This window comes from Protopterus annectens, chromosome 3.part0, assembly GCF_019279795.1.
Source record: "Protopterus annectens isolate FY-2018-M chromosome 3.part0, PAN1.0, whole genome shotgun sequence".
Lineage (NCBI taxonomy): Eukaryota > Metazoa > Chordata > Ceratodontiformes > Protopteridae > Protopterus > Protopterus annectens.
This window is the reverse complement of record NC_056731.1, coordinates 1,195,795,546-1,195,820,865: the sequence shown is the minus strand read 5'-3', so window position 1 is coordinate 1,195,820,865 and position 25,320 is coordinate 1,195,795,546. Positions and strand designations below refer to the sequence as shown.

At 38.9% G+C, this 25,320-nt stretch overlaps 1 protein-coding gene across 1 annotated transcript in view; it reads right to left on the bottom strand.

Annotated features, from left to right (window-relative positions):
- LOC122797020 (dynein axonemal heavy chain 5-like) overlaps window positions 1-25,320 on the bottom strand; it is a 93,443-nt gene that overhangs the window by 56,353 nt on the left and 11,770 nt on the right. Inside the window, exons 2-3 of the mRNA XM_044065789.1 lie at window positions 18,848-18,993; window positions 16,613-16,787 (exon numbers count right to left, since the gene is read on the bottom strand). Coding sequence (XP_043921724.1) covers window positions 16,613-16,787; window positions 18,848-18,993 — 321 coding nt within the window. The remainder of the gene's footprint in view (window positions 1-16,612; window positions 16,788-18,847; window positions 18,994-25,320) is intronic.

Sequence of the window (25,320 nt, the reverse complement as noted above, 5' to 3'; positions counted from 1 at the left end):
ACTGTGGATGTGGTAGTACAAGTATGAACATTAAGCAGCACCAGGCATGTTTCTACATGTAGTGTATGGAGCACGGCAATTACACTCCAAAATCAGGAAATTGCTAAACTTAAACACTTCTCTAGCACAACACCCAATCTTAAAGGTGCTTAGAGGTGCTTAACAAAAACTTATTAATGACATCCAAGCACATTAAGATAATGTCTCACTCCACAAACTAAAAAGCAGACAGTGCCCGCTTGTAAACAGCAGCAGCAGAAAGTAAAACAGTATTTAAAAGTTTTTTGCCTTCTGCCAGAGGAGCACTTCACCTTTGCCTGGTTCACCTCTCAACTGTCCCTTACTATGCCTTTTCTGTCATGAAATTTTTCATTTTCTGCTAAACAACTCAGGGTTATAGTCAGTCAATAAAGTCAGACATTAAGCTCCATTAGTGACAGAAGATAAAAAAAACACAAAAATGGCAGACAGTGGCATGTATTTATATTCCACCTAAAACTGCTACTACAGAGCTTAAGAAAATTTTGAGAGAAAATAATTAGCTTTCTGCAGGGAGCACTTATATTTGGTATGGAAGATGTGAATTCAGTAGTAGGAACTCTGTCAGATTTTACATATTGTTCCCAAAGGTATAATAACTGGGCTAGACTAGACAGATTATATTTCTCAGAAATATGTACATTTAATTGAAAGCTTCTACACACATCCATAACTACTTCAAATTAAATGCCAATAACAACTAAGATAAAAATGCAGGACAATGAATTTAAAATGAGACAGATGAGCTACCACATCTACCTGTTAAAAAGAGAGGAATTTAAGGAATAGGTAGTAGAAATTATGCAATAATTACTAGAGAAGATAGAAATATCTACATGTGTTATAGCTCATGATTGGGATAAAATGAAAGTGGAATTTAAAAATAAGGTATAAATAAAAGAAAAAGAGATGTGGTTAAGAAGTAAAAGGAAGGCTGACAAAGGTTAAAGTATTGCAGAATAAGGGGAATCTCAAAGAACAAGAAGAGGTGTAAACAGCAGAGTGCTAAAGAGAAAATAAGGGAGTATCAGGATAATATGCATGAGTTTAAGAAAGACTGTTGTTAAGCAAACTTTTCTGATGATAATTACAGAGCATCAAAAAACTTTTTAGGCAACAGAAGGTAGAAAGGGTTGTTGTCAAACTTAGGGAGCCTAGAATAAGTAAAATAACCAGAGATCCTATGGAGGTAACTCATTACAGCCGAGTGCACCTCCAGGCATTTCTGCAGTTACCTTCTACTGACGCCTCTAGGTTTCAAATATTGCTTGTTCGTATTTCCATTAATAATTCCAAAGCCATGCTATATACAAGGTATCACCATATTTTATCTTGAAGCATATGTGATGGCAAACACAACTGTATTGATATTTGACCTCTGACAATGAGTATTTGTTATAACTACAAGGTGATAACTTCGTTTTTTAAAGGCTCAAACCACACCCACTGGGAGTTAAAGATACACACTTAAAAGAGCTGTACTGGAAGGAATGGATTAAAGATAGTTCAGAAATGTTCTGAAAGTTAAAAAGCAGAGAAATTTGAAAATCAAGAAAAAGCACAAATGTAAATATTTACAGAAGACTTAAGTATGCCAAGGTTAGAGGTAGATGAGGCGCAACAATTAACAGTTAAGATAGAGGAGATGAGATAAAAATGACATTGTACAATCCATCTGCAAGAAAGTCTTCAGGAAGCGATGGTATTCTTATGGAAGTTTAAAAGCTAGGAGGGAAGAAGGTGATAAAGGTTTTGTTTAACAGTATTTTAAAAGGATGGGAAGCACCAACATCTAGAAGAAAGCTATGGTGGCTGTAATATCTAAAGAGAGTTAAAACCCATCACACCCAGCTTCATGTAGGCCCATTTCAGTTTTAAATCATGGTTATAAAGTGTTTATGTCTATAATACTTAAAAGAACGGCAATAGTGTTGACAAACTTGATATATATAGATCAATGTCATTTTGTGGATGGGAGCAAACATTTCAAACATTTGACAACATTAACAGAACAATGATGATCCAGAGGGGAAGAAGAGTATAAGAAAATACTGCTACTGTTAATGGGTCTGGATGCAAAGAAATTACTTGACAGAGTACGGCAATGGAAGCATTTGCATTCACTGATACAATAATAAGGTCAATCAGGAGGCTATATGAGGGATCGGGGCAAAACTTAAAGTGGGAGGGTTCCTCTCTAACAAGTTGTGTCTGACTAGAGGAAACAGGAAGAGGTGCCCTCTTTCCCCTTTATTTACTTTATATTTAGAGCCATTGGCAAAGAAAATAAGGGACTCAGAAATTCAAGGATATTATTGGTATGGTAATAAAGAAAACTTGCCTTTACTTGCACAATATTATTCTGTACCTGATAAAACCAGAAAAGGATATCTCAGTGTTGTGAAACTTCTAAAGAAAGTTTCATGGCTTGTCAGGATATAACATTAATGAAGATAAAACAAAGACTTCAGCTGTAAACTATGTACCCACACATGAACTGCTTCAGCAATGCTCATATTTATTGGGACATGATAAAATGAAGTATTTAGGAGTATGGATTAAAAAGGATTCTGCTATGACAACTATGGATATTTTGGAAGAGACTAAAATAGAAGATAATACAAAAACTGAGAAACTGGAAGCTCTTGTTTAAGGAAATGGATATCAAAATATAAGCAGGGAAATTGTTTTAGTCCCTTTAGTTTTATATATAGGTCAGGCGTGTTTTTATTAACCAGAGGCATACCTCTCAACTGTCCAGATTTTCGCAGACTGTCCAGATTTTTCCTCATATTTTTGGTCCACTTCTCGTAACATTGTGGTTTTCTGGCAAATCATTGAGGGTTGATGTCGGAAAATGACAGACATTTGAGTTTCAGACATCATACCCTTTAGAAAATGCATGCTAATGCAAAGCCTGTTATTCTTTCAATTTTCTAGGTTTGTAAGAACAATATTTAAAAGGTGTCCCTTATTTATGGGCCTTTGTCTCCCCATAATTGATAACTTTGTCCAGATTTTCTGCTGTAAGAGGTTGAGAGATATAACCAGAAGAGGAGAAGTTGTGGGTGTGAGTGTGCATGCAAATGGCTGGTGTGGAAGAACTATCATGGCAGGACTAGACACCCTGCAGCTTAAACCTTTACTTTAGATGATTACCTCTGGTGAAGTGATAGCCCGACCCTATGTGCTAAACTGGAAAAAGGAGTTGTGGATGGATGGATGGATCTAGGAGGGGAAGACGGCAAGAGCACACTTGATCCTTCCAACAGAACAAGGTGGTTTAGGATTACCTGATTTGAAGGCATATTTTACAGCTACACACTTAAGGCTAATATACATAGCACAAACAGTAAGCTATAATTCACAGAGGAAAGATATGATGATGAAACAAGGGGGAAATTCAAGAAATAAGGAGATAGTGGGATTTTAGATGCAGATCCTTAAAGAGAATAACAGCCATACAGAATATTATATCCATAAAGTTGCAGAAAGTATTCTAAGAACTAAGCCAACACAAAAATCGAGAAATAGTTTGTCAAAGTTTGTCTGCTTGGGATGACATGGTCTACAGACCACGATGCTTTGCCACAGATGGCCTGCACCTGTCGCCCCTGGGATTCCAGATACTGGCTAAGGCTCTTGCTACCCCTATAGTGCCTTTTTTAGGCAAGGTTCAAATAACAAATTCACCACCATAACAGGAACAGGCAAGCAAAAACTGAGGGTAATGCTACTCAATGCTAGAAATCTAAATCTCAAAATGCACTCACTCGAGGCACTCCTTACAATGGAGAACATCCATATCTGTGCAGTGACTGAGACCTGGTTCCAGACTCCAGAGAGCACCCCTGCACTACCAGGCTATAACTCATACCACACTTTTCGGCCATGTAACCTGGACCAAAACACCAAAGGCGGAGGTGTGTCCATATTCATTAAGGATATCCACACCTCCAGGCTAGTTGCTCAGCATAATGCATCTGAGGTTATCCAAGTGCAGCTAACTCTGGGCAAAACTGCAATCCAAATTGTAGCTTGCTACAGATCCCCACCATGCCCCAGGATTCCCACGCCTCTTTTCTTGATGTACTGGAAAATATTAGGGTTCAACCAAACACCCTAATAATGGGTGACTTCAACTACCCCACCATTAACTGGGAAAGCTACTCGTGTACCAACTCCTTAGCTCAACGCTTTCTGGAATTCATAAACTCCAATTCTCTGGATCAGCTTATTCACACCCCTACCAGGGGCAACAATATCCTAGACCTAGTCATTACCAACATGAGTGACCGGTGTTCCACACCTGAAGTCAACTCCTCGTTGGTCCGATCCGACCATAAGCTAATCACCCTTGATATCCATATCCCCCCATGGGTAAAAAATGTCTCCACAGCCAACTTCATGCTTCTTAAGACAGAAGTGGTGAACTTCATGACACCCATGCAGATGGACAATACAGTTACAATTGCTGAATCCTACAGAAATGCACTCTATAACCACTTACACGAGTGCATGGATCATGCTATCCCAAACAGAACCAAGACACTAGCCTACAAAAAAAGGAAGCCAATCTGGTGGTCCCCTGCCATAAACAAACTGTACAACAGAAGGAAGAAACTGTTGCAAAAGAGAGTAAAATCCCATGAGTGGAGGAGCTTCCTGGTCAGCCTCAGTAAGAAGCTGAGATCCCTTATAAGATACTCCAAGGCTAGCTACGAAAACAAAATCGCCACTAATTCTAAGGACAAACACAAAGCATTCTGTAGCTATGTCAAGAATCTCGATGACAACACCCAGATCTGCTCTGAGTTACAGCACAAAGGCACGAAAATTACAGAACCAACTGATACTGCCAACATCCTGGCAGATAGGTTCAGTGCTATCTTTACCCCCCACCCCCACCCCCTAAAGGGCCCATATCTATACAGGAAGAATGCAGAGTCCCTGTAATCACAACTACGCAGGTAAAAGCTGCACTCTCTAAAGCCAGAAACACAGCATCCATGGGACTGGACAACATCCCAGGCTGTGTTTTACATGAACTTCAGAACGAACTGGCTCCCCACTTAAGCACCATGTTCAATAATAGCCTCACATCATGCTTTGTGCCCACTGAATGGAACACAGCAACAGTTATCCCACTACACAAAAGGGGGAGCCACCACTGATCCCGGGAACTATAGACCTATTACCCTGACGAGCCTAGTCTGCAAAGCCATGGAACGTATCATCACGGAACTCATAAACAAAGATATTGGTAACCTCCAAACTCTGGATCCCACCCAGTTTGGGTGTGTGAAAGGCAGATCAAGCCTCCTGAACCTGATCAACTTCTTTGAGGCAGTCACCAAAGCCGTAGATGAGGGTAAGGTGGTTCACACAGCCTACCTTGACCTCGCCAAGGCTTTCGACACCATCCCCCATTCTGGAATTATAGCCAAACTCACTAAACTAGGTATAAATCCCTATGTCACAAGATAGGTTGCCAACTGGCTCACTGACAGGACCCACACTGTAAAAGTTGCAGACTCCAAATCTGACCTCAAAGCAGTGACAAATGGAGTATCACAGGGTTCTGTCCTGGGACCTCTCCTGTTTGGTATCTACTTCTCTGAAGTACAGGCTAACACAGAAGGCCTCTGGCTAATGAAGTTCGCAGATGACTGCAAACTAAGAGCCATAGTCAAGTCCCCAAATGATGTGGACATCCTACAGAAGGGCCTTGCTGAGACAGATGCCTGGTGTCAGAGCCATGGTCTCAAGCTCAATGCCAAAATGTGCAGTGTCATCCTCTTTGGTAAAAACTCTGTACCCATGAACTACCACATAGGCAGCAATCTACTTAACACCGAATGTGTGATAAGAGATCTTGGGACCCAGGTGGACAGTAGTCTCTCCTTTGATAGTCACATCACCACAGTAGTCAGGAAGTTCTTCTATGTGGCACACCTCATCATAAAAGGGTTCTCATCCAGGAAAAAAGAGGTCATTGTTCCCTTCTACTCGACACTCATTAGACCCATTATAGAGTACAACTCCCCTTTTGGAATATACCTCACAAGACATCTGCAGCAGCTGGAAAGGCCACAGAAGTACCTCACAAAGAGGATTACTGGCCTCAAACAAATGCCCTACACTGACCGCCTCAAAAAACTCCAGCTTTACTCCATAGCATATCGCTTACCCCGAGGTGATCTCTGCCTACATATAAAGCTATGTCAAACCCAGAGCTGTTGGACATGCTACACCTAAAGAAATCCCAATCTCTCCGAGCTACATGCTCTAGGGACCTAAACCTTGTCACCACAATAAACAGGACATGCTGGAGGGATAGATTCCTGTCCCAGAGACTTCCCATACTCTGGAACAGGCTACCCATCTATGTCAAGCAAAGTTCTTCATTAGTACTCTTCAAGAAAAATCTTGATGAGTGGATGGGAAATAGGAAATACACCCCGGGGATCACTTCTGTGTCTCTGCTCGACAGTGGCACAGGAAAATAACTTTCTTGGGTGGCGTAAGCCAGGGAACCTTGTTGGCTAGGCTTATGTAGGCCAGCCTAGTACCTACCTATGAACCTATAATAGGGATGACTGCAATTAACTGAACAGAGAATAGGCAAGATGGACTGGAATTTATGGGAGAAAACTGGAAAAGGATCTAGGTATCGGGACCAAATAACTAAACAGGGAAAGAGAACTACAATAGGTCAAGAAGACATTTGGAGTGCAGGCTAGAGACGGTCTTTTCTATTAGTGAGTGATAGCATAGTATCTGCAATGAGAAAGGAATAGAGGAATTCTAAGTGAAAGACCTGCTCTGGTAGAGTTTTTATCTGATATTAAAAAAGAGATACTTAGTAGGGAATATAAAATATTGCACAATACCTATAGGAATGAAACAATGGAGGACTGGGAAAAGATACTGGATAAGCGATTCACAAGAAAACAATGTTAAGGACGTATGTATGGTTCCTAAGTATGCAAGAAAGTCTAGAAGAGTTTGAATTTTTGCTTGCAAGTGTTTGCATGGATATTTTTAAACCCCCAAGCACACTCAAAAGTTTTCCTCAGGTAGATGGCAAATGTTGGAGGTGGGATGCTGAAAAAAGAGGTAACTGGGATTGTATGTTTTTGGAGTGTAATGAGTTGGCAGACATTAAAAATTACCTACAGAGAGTTCTGTCAGAAATATTCGGTGAGCAAATGGGTATAACTAAGGAGTCTAAACAAAAAACTCTACTCCCTAGAAGCTCTCTTCACCCTAGAGAATGTGGACATCTATGCGGTCACTGAGACATGATTTAAAGCAGCAGAGAGCACACTGACAGTGCAAGGTTAAAATGCCTTCCACACATTTAGACCATCTACTACACAGACAGGGACTAAAAGTGGAGAAGTCTCAATTTACATCAAAAATAAACATCCCTCAAGTCTAGTCAAACAGGACAATGCACTTGAGCTCCTCCACGTCAAATCACCATAGGCAAAATCCAATACCATGTCCTTGCTATCTATAGGTCACCCTCTATACCCAGGAAACCCATATCATGTATTTAAATGTATTGGAAACACTCACCATCCAAACCAATACCATATTCATGGGCAACTTTAATTACCCCACTATTAACTGGGAATCATATATGACACCAAACAAACAGATGCAGAGATTCCTGGATTTTGTAAGCACAAACTCCCTGTCAATACACCAACAAGGGGTGCAACCACACTGGATCTGGTTATCACTAATATGAGAGAGTGATGCATACCCCCTAGTGTAATGTCTTCTCTGGTAAGGTCAGACCACAAAATGGTCTCCTTTAAAGTAAAAATAAAACCTGGAACACCAGATAACCCTGAAATATTCAGGAACTACTCGAAGGCTAACTTCCTACTATTAACTGATAACCTGGTAAACTTTCAAGCCCCCATAAACCCTGAGAACACTGCTGCCGCTGCAGAACTGTTCACAAAAACCCTATACAAGCATGTTAATAGTTGCACAGAGGCAGCTATACCCACCAGGAAGAAGTACAGAACTAACTCAAAAATCAAGCCTCCCTGGTGGAATCACATCATCAGTATGCTGTATAACAGATGGAAGAAAATCATGGCAAAAATTAGGAGGTCCAGTACCCAGCAGGATAAAAGCACTCTCAAACTAAATAAACAACTCAGAGGACAAATAAAGTCCACCAAAGCCAAATTTGAGGTACATTTAGACTCCCAGGCCAAGGACAACCACAAGGCATTCTTTAGCTAAGTCCACAACCTCAAAGGCAAAACACAATTTTGTGCAGAGCTCATTGTAAATGGAGCCACCTATACTGAGCCAAAAGATATAACAAACTTACTGGCCAACAAATTCATAACCAACTTTACCCCTCTCTCCCCATCAACCTTTCCTCGGGAAACACGATCAAATATAACTCCCCCTGCTATCACTAGGGAACAGACCCTTAATGCTCTCTCTAAGGCCAAGAACACTGCATCAATGAACCCAGAAATACCCCAGGATGCCTTCTAATTAGCATGAAACATGATCTATCGGGCCCTCTGGAATTACTATTTAACTGTAGCCCCTAAATAGGCTTTGTGTCTCATAAATGGAAAACAGCAAATCATCCTTCTGCACAAAGTTGGGCCATCTACAGACCCTGGAAGCTACAGACCCATAAGTCTCACTAGTCTTATATGCAAAGTCATGGAAAGAATTATCATGGACATGATCAATAATTACATAGGAAACCTCTAGCCACTGGACCCAACCCAACTTGGTTTCATAAAGGCCAGGTCATGCCTACTCAACTTGATGGACTTCTTTGAGATCACTAAGGTAATGGATGAGAGAAAAATGGTTCACACTGCATACCTTGACCTGGCAAAAGCATGTGATACAACCCCCCACTCAGGTATTGTTGACAAACCTAAGAGGTTGGGTACAGACCTTTACATCACCCTGTGGATAGCCTGCTGGCTCACTGACAGGACCTAGGAAGTTAGAATTGGGGAGTCTAGCTATACAAAGAGGGCAGTCACAAGTGGAGTCCCTCAGGGATCAGTCCTGGGACTGTTCCTTTTTGGCATTTACTTTTCTGTAGTCAAGGCCAACATCAATGGCCTCTGGCTGACTAAATTTGCAGATAATTGCAAATTAGGTGCAGTCATCGAACCACCCACTGACATAAATTTTCTCCAAAAAAGGCTGACACAGACAAACAACTGGTGCCAGTGCCATGGACTAAAACTAAATGCCAAGAAATGCATAACAGTGTCCTTCAGGAAGACATTAATCCCTGGTAACTATCATATTGACAACACACCCCTAAGAGATGACCCAGTAGTCAGGGACTTGGGGACACACAAAGACAGTAATCCAGCCTTTGACCATTACGTGTCTACAGTAGTGAGGAAATCATTCTATGTTGTGCAATTTATAAACAAAGCTATGGTATCTAGTTCCAAAAAAGTCATTGTTCCACTGTATTCAGCATTCATCAGACCAGTCATTGAGCAATGCACCCTTTAATATGTACCTAACCAGGTATATCCAATGACTGGAATGTCCGCAGAGGTTCCTCACTAAAAGAATACAGGGCATAAGTAACATATCCTATGCAGACTGCCTCAAGGCCCTATCCCTGTATTCTGTATCCTACAGGCTCATGAGAGGAGATCTATACCTGGCATACAAGGCATTGTCAGACCCCACTCTGACGGACCCCCTACATATATGCAAAACAAACAGCACCAGAATTACCCATTCTAAAGACTTAAACCTTGCCTGTGATATAAATAGGACCTGCTGGGAGACGGGTATGTATCCCAGAGACTACCTCTAGAAAAGGCTCCCCATCCATGTGAAATAGAGTTCCTCCCTAACGCAATTCAAATGCATCTTGGACAATTGGATGGGGAACAGGAAATTCATCCCTGGTTTGGCACCTATGTCTCTAATGAACAAAGGCAGCCTGTAAATGGTTCATCTCCCAGGCCCCTACTTGTAAATGTTTCACCTCCCAATCTCCTGCTTACATTTACAAGGATACCAGAACTTGTCAGAGATTTGGGATGCATTGCTAGGCTTAAAAAGGCCATTGCGGTCATTAGCTTAGTAAACACGTATGAACCTAAATAATTTTTGAGCTGGAATACAAAATCAGAATTGTTACAAACAGTAAGGCCTTGCTAAGTTTAATTCTGCTATCGGCTAAAAAAAGCAAATACTAGAAAATGGAAATCAAAGACTAAAACTGTATTTGAAGTACTGATTACTGTAACAGAGATAAAAGAACTGGAAGTGTGATCTTTAGAAAAGGGTAGGAGTAAATTACATAAAAAGGGAAATTGTGGGAACAATGCATGCAGAATTATGTTTTGAAGGAAGAGTGAGATTTAAGGGAAGGCGGAAACTGAGCAATTTATGCAATGTTGGAGTGATGATAGTTATACAAAAAAAGCATATGTGATATTTAATGTTTGCAACAAGGAACATGTTAACATGGCTTGTTTTCTTCTATATAAATGTATGTTTGCCAATGTCTAAAGTGATAGTTCAATAAAGTTCTTCAAAATAATGCCAGACTTCAGAGTTTCACAGTTCTTATTATTCAAAAATGAATACCGATATAAATCCTGTTGTTTTATTATCTTTTTAAGGTCATTAGAGTTATATTTAAAAATGGCCCTGATTTTGATCCTTTGTCCATCCATTCTGTTTGTATTTGTCTAGTATTCTTACTCAAATAAGTTGAAAGGCACACACGCTGCGGTCTTACAGTGCTTACTAAGTATTTGCTGGTTTTCAAAGCCAGTAAAACACCCTGTGCTACTTTTACTTTCTTTCTTCTGTAACAGGTAGTATATGGAGCAGATAAATTTACATGTACTACAAAGAACTTGTTTGGGTCTCCTGAAATGGGAGATTAATTTCTTTGCAGACAGTTAGCAAAAGAACCATGGTATTTGGAGCAAACAACTAAGATGTAAAAGTCAAAGACTGGGATGAGGGACAAGCAGAAGTTTGAACTGTGGATTGGAGACTACCTTCCCAACCAGGGATTGATAACAGAGTGCAGACATAGAGGACTGTTAAATGAAATACCAGCTCTGTTTGAGTTTATAGAAGCTGTTGTAAAAAAAGTGATAATTAGTAGGGCATACAAAATAATGCATGATAACAAAATAAAACATGGTAAAAAACAACAGAAATGGGCCCAAAGTCACCAAATAACATTAGTGAACCAAATAAGATGACAGTGAGTTATAAAGCCCGTTCAAAATAATAAATAGTAAACAAGCCAATAAATCCAAAACTACTTTTAAGACATTTAGCACTTTTGTCTCATATAACTAGGACTTCTTCAGAATAAATTCATCTAAACACATCCATCCCTTATATAATATTAACTAATGAATTAATTAATCCAATTAAAACTTTTGTTAATAAACAAACCATTCTGTTAAAGTGACATCAACATTTTTACCACAAACTTTACCCATTCGCAAAGGGATATTCTAAATACCACTTGAAATAATGTACTTGAATAAATTACATAAATAATATATTCATCCTAAAACTCCAAAATTAAAAAAATGCTTCTATTATGATTTTTATAATTTAGCTGTACGAAGTTTTAAAATAGGTTTAATCGAAAAACAGTCATTTAAAACTGAGGTGGGGGGTAAAGGCATTCAATTTGAATTGCCGTAAGAATTAACAGTTCTGTTTATTCCAACCTGTTTTCCCAATCCCTTCCCCTAGGGCTGAACTCAATTTGCTCTAATATACCAAATTTAAATTAACTGTGGGAGGCATCAAGTAAAGTATGTTTATATAGGACGTTGTTCACATTTCTTTTCTTTATATTATATACATGCTCATATATTCACTTTGATCAGCTTCACTTTTGATCAACGTGTCCATTGTTCTAAGACTGTCCTTCTATATTTCACAGTTTATAAACAAAGGAATTGTGCCTAGATCTAGGGGCGTCATTGTCTCCCTTTATTCAGCTCTCAGCAGACCAGTCAATTAAATATAATGTTCCCTTTGGCATGTATTTGTCCATACATGTGCAACAACTGGAACACCCACAGAGATAGCTTACTAAAAGGATACAAGGCTTAAACTGCATGTCCTACATGGACCACCTTGCAGCCCTATTACTATGATCAGTATCCTACAGACTGCTAACAGGTGACGTGTGTCTGACTTACAAAGCATCTTCTGACCCAATACTGATGGATTTACTGCACATCAGCAAGTCAACTAGCATCAAAAATACTTGGTCTAGGGATCTAAACTCTTCTATAACATCAAAAAAACAGTTTGGAGGGACAGGTATCTCTCTCAGATGATACTGTTACCCTGGAATGGGCTCCCCATCCACATAAAATAAAATTCATCCCTACCCATAATCTGCAACAACTTGGATCTACGGATGGGAAACAGAAAACTTATCCCAGGACTGTTGCCTGGACAACTAAATAACAGAGGCAGCTCCTAAATGTTTTATCCCATGCATGGGTCCTCTCAAATTATTGATGGTATGATCCCAGTTATTCTTATTAGGGGTAATATATAATTATTGACCTTGGGATGGGTAAGGCTAATCTCTAATCAAATGGGATAGGTTAATTAGCGCACAAAAAGGGAAACTGTCTAGGCTTAAAAATGTCCCATTAGGGCAGCTAGCCTATTACTTACCTATGAGCCTGTAATAATTTTGGCTTCATCTAGAGTTCCTGCCCTAAGAGGCTGAGGTGTACGCTGTCACCTAAACTTTTACTCACATTTGGAAACCATGGTTAACTATTACACAGCAACTTTACTTCATCTCCCTTTCTCCCATTTTACTGGGAATCACTTTTGTGCCCATAGATTTTGACTTGGAGCTTAGCTGTTACTTGTATGTAAAAATCCTAATGAAAAGTGTAAGAAACTTCTCTGTGTGGAAGATTTTCAGTCCACATATCTCTAGTTAATCACTGTATATTAATCAGATCAGAGATCAGAGAACAGTAGTAGAAGTAGTGAACTTAAACTCGTCCTAAGTAAAAAAAAACTAATAAAAAATATATAACTGTACAGACTTACTAAGTATTCGAAAGTAATCCAAGCAAAGCAGGCAGTCTGTTTCCAGTCGAAAATCCTTTATTAAGTACACAGACAAGCGATCCAAGTAAAACAAAAATAGAGTAATAGTTTCCTCACAAGTTTTCTAAATATATATATACTTTTTATCAGGCAAGGGAGTGGTTTATTGTGCTGTAAATTATTGGTACACATGTTAAATTCACATCCCTACACTGTTTTGTTTTTGGACCCACTATACTTGTTTAGTGGGTTGTTTTGAGACTTCGGGGATACCACGGCGATTACTTGTTTTTTTTTTAAATCCTAATGAAGCACCAAAGGAGCTACAGTTATGACACAGATGGATTTTATTTACTTTTTGTGGACTAAGTTGGTCCCACTAGGCCAGAAGACTTTTTTCAGGGGGGGGGGGGCGACCCCTGGTGGTATTTATACTTAATACAGGAAATTTAGCCAGGGCACTGGTGAACTTTCCCTAATCTTTTTGATAAGTACTGCATGGTCTTCTACATCCACTTCAACTACCATCATCTCAGTCAGATGGGGACTCTGTTTAACATCTCATACAAAGGACTGGATAAAACCCTGGCTACAGCACAAGTGAAATGAGTTTGATTAGTGGCTTGGGGGCTTGATAGTACAGGTAATAAAGATGGACATGACCATCCTGTGAGGAGGGGAGAGGTGCAGCTGGCCATGTACCACATAGGTTCCCTTGGAAGAAGAGCTGAGCTGTAAATACACTGCCTGGGAGGTTTCCTTAAAACCTCGCATTCCCAACCGCTCACTCAGATCCAAAAAACAAAATCTCCTTCAGGTCCACAAACCTGCACAACCTCTTGGCCATTTACTGCTGTCCCACTGCTTAGTTAAACAATGGAACTCTCTCCCCAAACACCTACACAACCTACCTAACCATACAAATTTCAAATCTCAGCTACTCTCTCATCTTTCTTCCAAATGGGAATGCCCTTGCCATGCTCCAACTTAAACCCTCCCCCCATTCTACCTTGCACTGACTCATCCAACTACCTCTACTATTATTTCACCCCACCCAAAACAATCCCTGCCCTACCAAAAACTAATTTTCTCTCTAATATCTATTGTACTATACTCTCCAATCTCAATTATACTATTACCCTCTCCATGCATAATATTTTCCTAACTCACTAATGGCTAGTAGTTATATATTTTGAATTGTTAAACCTACAATTGAGTTTATAGCAAAAATATTCACTTTATGTAAATGTTGAAATTTCTGTACTGAATTATGTCTTTTCATTTCTGTAACATTGTGACAAGCCAATTGCAAATATCATGAAGCTTATCTGTAAATGTTTAATTAGCTGTATGAACTATGTCCTTTTGTAAAATGTGAAATGTAATTTGCAATTATTGTGGAGCTTTTCTCCCCGGGCCTCCACAGAAAATGGGCTCTTCTTGGCCCAGTGGACTTCCCCGGTCATCAAACTTAAATAAAATAATAATAAAAGGACCAGGGGGGATGCTACTCATCAGGGGTGGGAACCGAAAGTACAGAAAAAAAATGCATCATGACATGAGCAAGTGTACTGTGAACCTCCCACAAATGACCTCATTTAAACAGTGAGACCAAAGCAACCATCCTTAGTCATTTGCAGCTCACAGCAGAACATAAATAAGACATCCTTCTTATAAATGCTGAATGAACTAAAAGGGCATGTTAGGCAAGCTGATTCACCTTCTCCAATCAAACAAATGTTCTTAATACACACAAGATGAGTCAAAAACTAATAAGAAATTGTGGAAGCAATAAATCTAATGAAGGACTATCTATACCAATATAATAGATTGTTACTTAATCCTAAAGGGTAGCAATGCTACACTATTAAAAATAAATAAAAATAAAAAATCCTTATAAGAAGTGGGAAGTAGAATGGATTTTCTCTGTAAACGGTTTTGGAAAATCATGTGAAATGACCTCAGAATACTAAACAACTTTACAGACAGACAGATTTATGGCAACCTCAAATAAAGTGTCTTAAGACAGATTTTATGTCAAATTTTGTCACAACACCCAAAAAGCTAAAAACAATCAGTTTTGTTTTCTTAGAAAATGAACATTAATAAGAAAGCTAATTAGCAAGGAACTTTTTAAAAGGGTACACCTAAGTGAAATAATGAATCCCCAGAAAAATAAGTTCACATATATGACACTAAATCCACAATGCCTTCAAGAAATACTTTTCTGAATGCCACACTTTTCTAAATTGCTAAGTGAACAATCAGTTTAAAATATATCATTAAATTAACCTGATAAAAATAATTTAAAAATATTTGCTGCACTGAAATCCTACCTAATTTCTGTCAGCCTACAAAAAGGCACCACAAAAACAAAGAATTATTCCAAGTCATTACAAAGGGGATTGTGTCTTAATCTTTATTTGGACTAGAATTTCAGCTCATGTTCATTTCCAGAATGCAATACTACTCAGCATTCATAAAATATATTTGTACAGCACAACCTACTTGCACTGCAGACTTAGCCAGAATGTACAAAACTACATAACATAGAAACACTCCCCATAATGTACATAAAAATACACACACAAGTACTAACACTTTAAAAACTGTTGCTGGTGCTACTTTTTTTCTAACTGTATTTCTGTCCTACAGAGTTTTTTTGGGAGGGGAGGGGTGGTATTTTTTTTTATTTCACTACCATCAAGCTTCGGTCTCTTCACTGGCCTCTACAACCCAGGCAGGATTTTGGTAGTGGACAGAAGAGTCATCATCCATCCAATGCCGGGGGTGATTGTGTCTTTAAAGCCCTCAAACCCTTTGAGCATACTTATAATAAGCCCGAGGGTCTACATGCAGTGGGAGTCAGCAAGTGAATGTCATTCACTTCCACAAGTGATATATCCCCCTCAAGACTGTCCTGCTCCCCTTGAAGCCAGAGATCTCACTGAATCGCCGGTCTCCTACAGTCAGAACAAGCACACAGACATGTGACCTGCATCTCCCCTCAAAGAGAGGCAAGCTGGCAAAACTAAGTCACTTTTCTCTTCTTCCCACTTCAGTTTCAACAGGTGCTAAAGACATTGTTCAAACTCAGTTCACCTTGGTCGAGTTGGGACAAGACTGCTATCAATTTCTGCCTGAACGTTTTTAAAGAACTTCCTATAGTTAAAGTGGAAGATAACATAGAAATAAGAAGTTTTAGGAAAGTTTTTGATAATTTCTCCAAGAAAACTGTGTGTGAAGCTGCTTGGCTAATATATAAAAATAAAATTAAATAGAAAGTGTGACGTTAATGATTTACTTTCAAAATAATTCATAAGTAACTATTCTCTACACAGTGAAATAAGAAAACATTGCTTATTCCTAAATATTGTTTTACTTAGTATCCATACAAAAGCAGCCAAAGGTGTTATCTTGAAGTAAGCCTACAGTTATGCTACACTAAAATTTCTAAAACACTGCTTACCTTCATTCTCAGTTACAGAACTTTTGGTGTTCATCCGGCTTTCAGCTTTAGACTTCTCAACATCATCTCTAGAATGCAGCTCTACATCCAGAAGCATGTTTATCAACTCATTGGCTGCTTCTTCCACTAAAGTACTTTTGGAATGTAGAGTTTGTGCACCTCGGACACAAAGTTCCTGCCAAAGACATTTAGCAAAATGTAATTACAATGTGTACAAAAGCACATGAAACAAATGTGTTTCTCTGTCATGGAAATAAATGGTTCAACTATGACTCAAGGAATTAACTCCAATTAAACCTGCAACCACACAAATCAAACCTGGATGAAGCTTTGAGTAGATGCAAAACACAATTAAAAGTATTTTATAGGAGGCAAACCCAACTGCACCCTCATGCCCCCCACTATGCTCTATATTTATACATGCTAACTCCAAAAAACTTTGGATCACTGCAGGTGCACCAAGAGAACAAATGCTGGTGCTGACTTTTTAATGGAAAACAGCAATCAGTGAGTTCCAGCTCATGTAGTTAAACTCAATGACCAGAATCTCAAACATTACACTCAATCAAGAGCAGGGAAAGCCAATATAAATATGTTATGCACATCTGAATGCAGCAAAACATTGTCAGTTTTAATTCACAGTTATAACAAATAAAATATGGCCAGTCCTGCAATGGTTTTAGCAATAAGCAAGTAGTAGCACGATCTACAGCAGATATCACAACCTCTAATGATATTTAACAAAGAACATACTGAGGATCCTAAATTACTTATTATGATTAGTAGGTCACCTGCAGATCAGATTCTTTCCTTGTGATTACTAAAGTTTACCTGCTCAAAGCCTAGCTAGAAATTAGGAACTTTACTACTGTCATTTTCTTAATTTTTCATAACCCATAACACAAAACAGAGGAGCAATACCTGAAAATAAGGTGTGTTACCTACACTTCAATTACACAGATTTCACAGTGCTTCATTTTTCAGTCTGAAAACATGATAAATTCTATATCTGTTCACTGGCCTGAATCACTATCCTTGAGTTAGTTAATACATAAAGTAGAAGGAAAGAACTACAGAAGATTCTACTGAGAATGGACGGTGCAGTGGTAGCGTTGTCACCTCAAAGCAAGAGGTTCTCTGGTTCGATTCTCGGCCGGAGTGCCTTCTGTGCGGAGTCTACATGTCCTTTGTGTGGGTTTTCTCCGGGTACTCCGGTTTCCACCCATGTTACAAAGACATACGTCTGGAGTGCTTCTCCCTGGACCTCCGCTGAAAATTGGCTTTGTTCTAAGTCGGACTTTCCTGGTAAACAAATGTTAAATAAATAAATAAATATATATATCCTCTCCATAATGTATGATAGAAGTGTGAACGCTTAGAAAAAGTCAGTTGACTCCAAGATAGACTCACTAAAAATCAGTAGGGTAAGTGGGGGTGTGGGATATACAATTATTACAGGTTTACCATACAGGGAAAGATAGCAATACTTTGTTTATAGCTAATGAAAAAGAGAACAGTACAGATGGCATAATAAAGTAGTACAAATTAGGAATAAACAAGATAGCAAAAATGTATGTGATTCAATTCAGCTTCTAGAAGGAGAAATAAAATGATTTAGTGGAGACAGACAATGGAGGGAGAAGTAATAGGAGTGAAAAAGAGTCAAGAAAACATAATGAGGATCCACCTAACAGGTATGACCAAGTGTCAGTCACAGGATGTAAGCTACCTATTTTTACATCAGTGGTAGGGTATCTAATCCAGTTAATAAAATGGTACTAATTACTAAAACTATGTGCATTTCACTGAATTAATGGCAATAAGTTTTTTTTCTTTCTGATACTGATCTACATTTGCTAATTGTGAATTATCCTATCAGACAAAGGCCACTGCTGTTTTCAATTCTCAGTTAATACTGTCCCCACCTCTCTCCCAAGCATTTCTCTTAACGCAAGACAACATTTTTTTTTAAATGTTAAAAGTTAGATAAGGACAAATAAACTGTAGCAGTTCTGAAAATATTAAAGTGATACAGTACATCACAAACAGAACAATACTCATCAAAAAAAAAAAAAAAAATATATATATATATATATATATATATATATATATATATATCATGGCAAAAAGATCAGGGGGATGGAGTACATGCATATATAATTCTTGCTGCATTTATACAGTACATCACAGTAGTAGTTTTTAAATATGCCAATACTCAGCTGCTGTTTCCTTTACCTTTGTCATTTGTACAAACTCTTCACAAGAAAGAGGTTCATCTTCTGGCAGATCACACAGAACTGTTGTACTCATGTCATGCAATACAGCATCAATACGGAACTCTATAAGATCATTTACTCGATTTAGAAGCAGATCCAGTTCAGCTAAAAAGCAGGAAAAAATGGTCCATTAACAAAGGATGGAAAAGGAAAATGTATGTTCCATTAAACACAGGAAAGGTTACAAGTTATCTCTTATATGTTCATAGCTTAGTACTAGGCTAACTGCCCTTGCAGGCCATTTTAAGCCTAGCCAATCATCCAATATGAGAATCAAACTCTGTAGCTTCTGTTTGTAAGGTAAATACCTTAACCATTATACCAACCCCCAACTCCAACATGATAGTAACAGAAAAAATGACATCACACAGTGAAACTTCCTGAAACTTCTCAGGGATAAACATGAACAAAAAAATGCAAATAAATAAATGTATGCAAGAAAAATGGGCATACAGCTGAAAAAAAATATACACGGACATGTGCACAACAGCTCAAATGAGCAAGGCTAACACAGAAGGTCTTTGGCTAACAAAGTTTGCAGATGACTGCAAACTAGGAGCCATAATCGAAACTCCTAACGATGTGGACATACTACAAAAGGGCCTCACTGAGACAGATGCCTGGTGTCAAAGCCATGGCCTGAAGCTCAATGCCAAAAACTGTATTGTCATCCCGTTTGGTAAAAACTCTGTACCCATGAACTACCACATAGTTGGTAGTCTACTTAATGCCAAAAATGTGATAAGAGACCTTGGGACACAGGTGGACAGTAATCTCTCCTTTGATAATCACATCGCCACAGTGGTCAGGAAATCTTTCTACGTGGCTCACCACATCAGCAAAGGTTTCTCATCCAGAAAAAAAGAGGTCATTGTTCCCCTCTACTCATCACTCATTAGACCCATTATAGAGTACAACGTCCCTTTTGGTATGTACCTCACAAGACATCTCCAACAACTGGAAAGGCCGCAGAAATACCTCACAAAGAGGATTACTGGCCTCAAACAGATGCCCTACGCAGACAGTCTCAAAAAACTCCAGCTTTACTCCGTCAGATATCGCCTACCCAGAGGCGATCTCTGCTTAACATACAAAGCTATGTCAAACCCAGAGCTGTTGGACATGCTCCACTTAAAGAAATCCCAATCCCTCTAAGCTACATGCTCTAGGGCCTAAACCTTGTCACCACAATAAACAGAACATGCTGGAGGGATAGATTCCTGTCCCAGAGACTTCCCATACTCTGGAACAGACTACCTATCTATGTCAAACAGAGCTCCTCATTAGCACTCTTCAAGAAAAATCTTGATGATTGGATGGGAAATAGAAAATTCACCCCAGGGATCACTTCTGTGGCTCTGCTCAACAGGGGCACAGGAAAATTATTTTCTTGGGAGGTGAAAGCCAGGGTACACTTTTGGCTAGGCTTATATAGGTCCTAGGGCCAATAGCCTAATACCTACCTATGAACCTGTAAAAAAAATGCAAAATATTTTATTGTTGTCTAATACTTATTCTATGTTATAGCCAGTAAGTTGCATTTTAAGTAGAATGTAAACAGTGCCCCTGAAAACAAAAGAGGCATCTATATGTATCATAATGTACTAATATATCATTAAAACGGTAAGTATAATCACAGAAAAAATGAATTGGAAGCAAAGCAGCAATGAAAAAAATTTCTTTCTTGTGTCCTGAATATTATACCACATGTAAAACTAAGAAAAATAAACACAACCAAAAATTATACATTCTCATTCAATTCAGGACTTAAATGGGCATTAGTAGAGAAATATTTCCTTTTTATCTAAAACTTCTTCCATACAATATCTAATAAGTTGCATTTTGGATGGAATGTAATAAATACCCATAAAAAAGTCTTTGGGTGTACTTTAATGTGAATGACACGTTATGCTTACGTTTACAGTAAATATCACTGAAATGTCCAGGAACACCTCCCTGTGAAGCATTCATTCTTGAGGATCTGCCCTGAACCTGTCCAGATTGTCTTTCACTAGATTCTGCTCTGAAGGTATGTAAGCTGTTGGAAGAGTTAACTGATGGTGGATTGCAAAATCCCAAGCCTGAAAAGCCAGCCTGCAAAGAAGATAGGATTTCATACCTCCCTTGCCTGGTAATATACTACATGACTGTGGTAATGTCTATAAAAATTCTCATCGGGATGGGGATACAAAGGGAGTGGACAACATGGAGAACCAGAATCAGAACTCTCATCTCCTTGATGTTGAAATGATCTGCCAGTTGGTTAGGAGACCAAACCCCCTGGACCCTAACATTTTTGGAGAAAGACCTCTGAATCAAAGCATCCACGTACAGTTCCTGAGTGGGAAGAGAAAACTGAAAAGGTACGCCAAAATTCTGAGAGATCTGATGAAGCCACCAGTGGAACTTGAGCTTAAGACAAGGTAATAGAGGAATGGGAAAATCCAGTGGATGGCAATGCAGAAGCCAGACGGTTTTGAGGTACCACTGAAACTTCTTTATATGGAGTCTGACAAAAGGAACCATAGGAATATTGGATGCCATGAATCCCACAGCTTGAAGGAATTCCCTTGCTAGAAGCACTGAAAGAGGAAGAAGGGACTTAAAACAAGCTATCAAGGACAGGACCTTGGGAGGAGGCAGCACAGGCATCACTGGCACAGTCTAAATCCTGCAGCCTAGAAAAACTTGATCTTGAGAAGCAGTCAGCACAAATTTTTGTGAGCTTCAAGTTGAACCCTACACTGTGGAGAAGAAGCACTGTAATTTTGAGATCCCAAATAAAATGATGCTGGGAGAGAGCTTGAATCAAAAGATAATCTAAGTAAGGGAATATATGAATTCCCTTAAGTCTGCAGAAAGCTACCACTGGGACTTGACCATCAGGGGCTATAGAAAAACTAAAAGGCAAATTAGAGAATTGAAAATGTAAGGAAGATACAAAAATGTAAAAAAATTCCTGAAGACGGAGTGAATGGAAATGTGAAGATAAGCATCTTTCAACTCCAGAGATACCAGGAAAGCTGGAAGAAACCGCAGAGAGAGGAAAGATTGAAGATACAGCATCCTGAAGGAAGGAAATTTTAGAAAAGTGTCGAGGAAAGAAATGTACAGAATGAGCCTCTAAGACCCCTCCTTCCTAGGAACCAGAAACATCCTGGAATAAAACACTGTGCCCTTTTGAAAAGGAGGAACAGGAGAAATAGTCCCCCTGCAATGATAGATCCCGAAAAATCTGAGAAAAATGGAGCTGGCAAGAAGGACATTGAGGAAGACCTAAAACGGGAGGAAAGGACTTCCAAACCATAGAATAACCAGTTGGATAATGGAAAGCACCTAAGAGTCTGTGGCTATCTGTTGCCAATCAGGAAATGACCGTGTTAACCTGAGGGAAAGAGGAACCTGGCTGAGAAGTAGAAGTGGCTGAATGTCAAATGGAATCAGATTTGTCAGGGAAAGAAGGCTTTGAGTTTTAGAACCATAAGAAGATTTATAAAAAAAGTCTCTTGGAAGACCTTTTACTCCTAACTGGTTGTCTTGGCTGCCTTCGGACAAAGGATGATTTAGAGGGATACTTTCTCTGGAACCTAGTACCAGGAGACACAAAGGTCTGTTTCAGATCCTGCTTGACTTTCCTCTAGTCCTGTAAAGTCTTAAACAGCTCAGTTGCAGCAGGTGCAACGAGATTTAATTTTGGTTATCTAAAGGAGAATCCAGGAGCTTTGACATGATATTATCAGGGAGAGCCTGTAAGCGTCACCAAGAGTACCATCCCATTACAAACCTTGATGCAGCTGTCCTAGAACAGGCATCAACAGTATTATAACTGCATTTAATAGAATGACAAGCCAGTTGGGAAGCACTGCTAAACAAAGAAATGGCCTCAGAATCAAGAAAATCAGTCAGAATACTCACAAGCTAAAACAGAGAAGAGCCAGCACATATCACATCATAGGAGTGTGGTAGTTAATGGCCCTGATAGATAAAGTGGCAGAAGTATACACTTGTTTCCCCATACCAGTGCATAGCACTACTGACCTTGTCTGAAGGCAAACGCTTAGAAGAGGACAGCAATTTAGATGGCTTGTCAGTAGAAGGAAATCACAGCTTGGTAAGAATAAGGGTTTTTATACAAAAATCTCTGAGCTTTAGGGACTTTGTAGAACCTGTCAGACTTCTTTGAAGCAGGAGACTGTGAATCAGGGGCTTGAGAAGTCGAAGAGAAAATTTCCAACAAAGCATCCAGCACTGCTGGGAATACAGAAGGATGTGGTGAATCAATCTGCAGGAGCTCATAGTACCTCTTTTGGGCATCAGAAAGTAGTGAACAAGCCCATTTAAAATGTTCAGTCATGTACTACATACCCCCAAAGGATAATTCTTCCACTGGGGAATCTAGAGAAAAAGAATCCTCTTTCCTCAGACCTTAAGGCAAGAAGAGAATGGAACTGAGAATAGTATGCCAAGGACTCTTCACCAGAATCTGAATCTAACTTAGACTCTCTATGTCATTTGGAAAGAGTAGATGACCAAGGAACAGAAGAAGGGACAGATAAGCATTGAGGAGGCTTTAAAGCCATTAGGGCACTAAAAAGGCCCAATGTGAAATCCTTCCCCTCCTTGTCAGTATCCTTAACCACAGGAGCCATGAGTGGTCTTCTGTTTCTTTTTCAGGGGAACATCAGCCCTAACAAACCTAGGAGGCTCAGACCGCTGCCTAGATTCAATAGGAGTACCAGGGAATTCTTCACTAACCAGTATCTGTGGAATCCTCATAGGGACCCTGCAATATTATCAGCTGTGGGTCCCCATCCACATCTGCAGCAGATATAGACACAGCCTCAGTGGACATGAAAGTAGGCAACCCAATGTCAGCCTCCAACGGGCTCGTGGCAGATGGAGTGGATGCTGGCAGAAGTCATTGGGTTCATCACCCAACCTAAAGGAGACATCCAGAGGAGGCTGGACTGAAACAGATTCAATGCAAGCATTCTTAGGCTTCTTTTTAAACAGAGATGGCTGAACATCGTGGTGGATAGACTCAGCAGCCATGGTATCCTGGACCAAAAGATTCAAATGCTAATTCTCCAAGTAAACAGAAATGGCTGACAGATGGCTGAGTAGAATCTGTGGAACAAACACCTGACAAAACTCGCAATGGTGTTTGAGTGAATCAAGAAGGGCACCTATAAGACAATTAGCAATGTATATAATGCTGTCTACTGAAAATTCCTGAATGCCTTTTCCAATTTGGGTATGCAGTTTGTCAGGGTAATTCAACAGACTTAAATTTAGATATAATAACTTGCTATGGTAAAACTATAGGTTACACTACAAAGGAACATTACAACAACTGCATTCAAACATCCTGCAATATAGAACTTTATGACGTTTCACTATAACAAAATATTCATTGAACTTTACATAAAGATGACCCATTTTTGTACCTAATATGGCTAGAACATAAAACAAATCTTATCCTACCTTTTTCTGTATACATGCTTAAGTAAACGAAACAAGTATTGTATTTTAACCTTGTATGTTTGCTCTTCGTTGAATGAATAAGTAATGAAACCAAGACATACAAATATACACAGCATTCTCCATACCTAACCTTACTCATAAACATATTCCATAAAGAACACTGCTTATGTATCAGATAAACAACAACTACTGCAAAAATATGTGGCTGTCGGTATATTTTACTGTTGTTAGTACTGTCCTGCAAAATTAAAACACATACATCAAGAAATGTTCGGACTGCAAGCATAACTTCACGGGTACCTTAGTAATACATAAATACTCAAGTATATAAATTGAGAAAGTTATTGAGTCTCACTGTAAACTTGATTATAAAAGCATCATCTCACAATGTTTTTTAAGTACACAAATCTCAGCTTAAATACAAGTATGAATCCACAAACTCCTTACTTAAATACAGCTTGTAAGGCTCTAACATGAGTCAAGATAAACCTTTCTGTTTTCCAATGATTCAACACGTACCCTTAACACAACAGCCCTGCTTGAAAATATACATTTTCAGAAGAGCAGTATGCTAAATTATTTTCTTTTTTAAATCCCAAGAACTCTCATAAAAAGAAAATAAAAACTGTAAGCCTATTGGTCCCTTATCATATTTGAAAAACAGGTGAGGTGATCTATGAAAAGATGGCTGAACGTCAAGACTTTTCCACTTTTTTTCAATAAATCCTGGAATGTTTTGAATAAAGGAGGAATTCTTCCCAAGAGTTCTTGTACTATTAACAGCTGCTATGCTAGTCTCCTCTTTGGGGACAAAATCTCTATAACAGGCCACTCTGATAAAGTCATTAGAATTAATGTCTTGAGGGGGGAGAGCATCAAGACTAAGAAAAACAGTATTCATGATCTGACATAATCTAAAGAGAAGAGAAGCAGTCAGCTGTAAAAGAA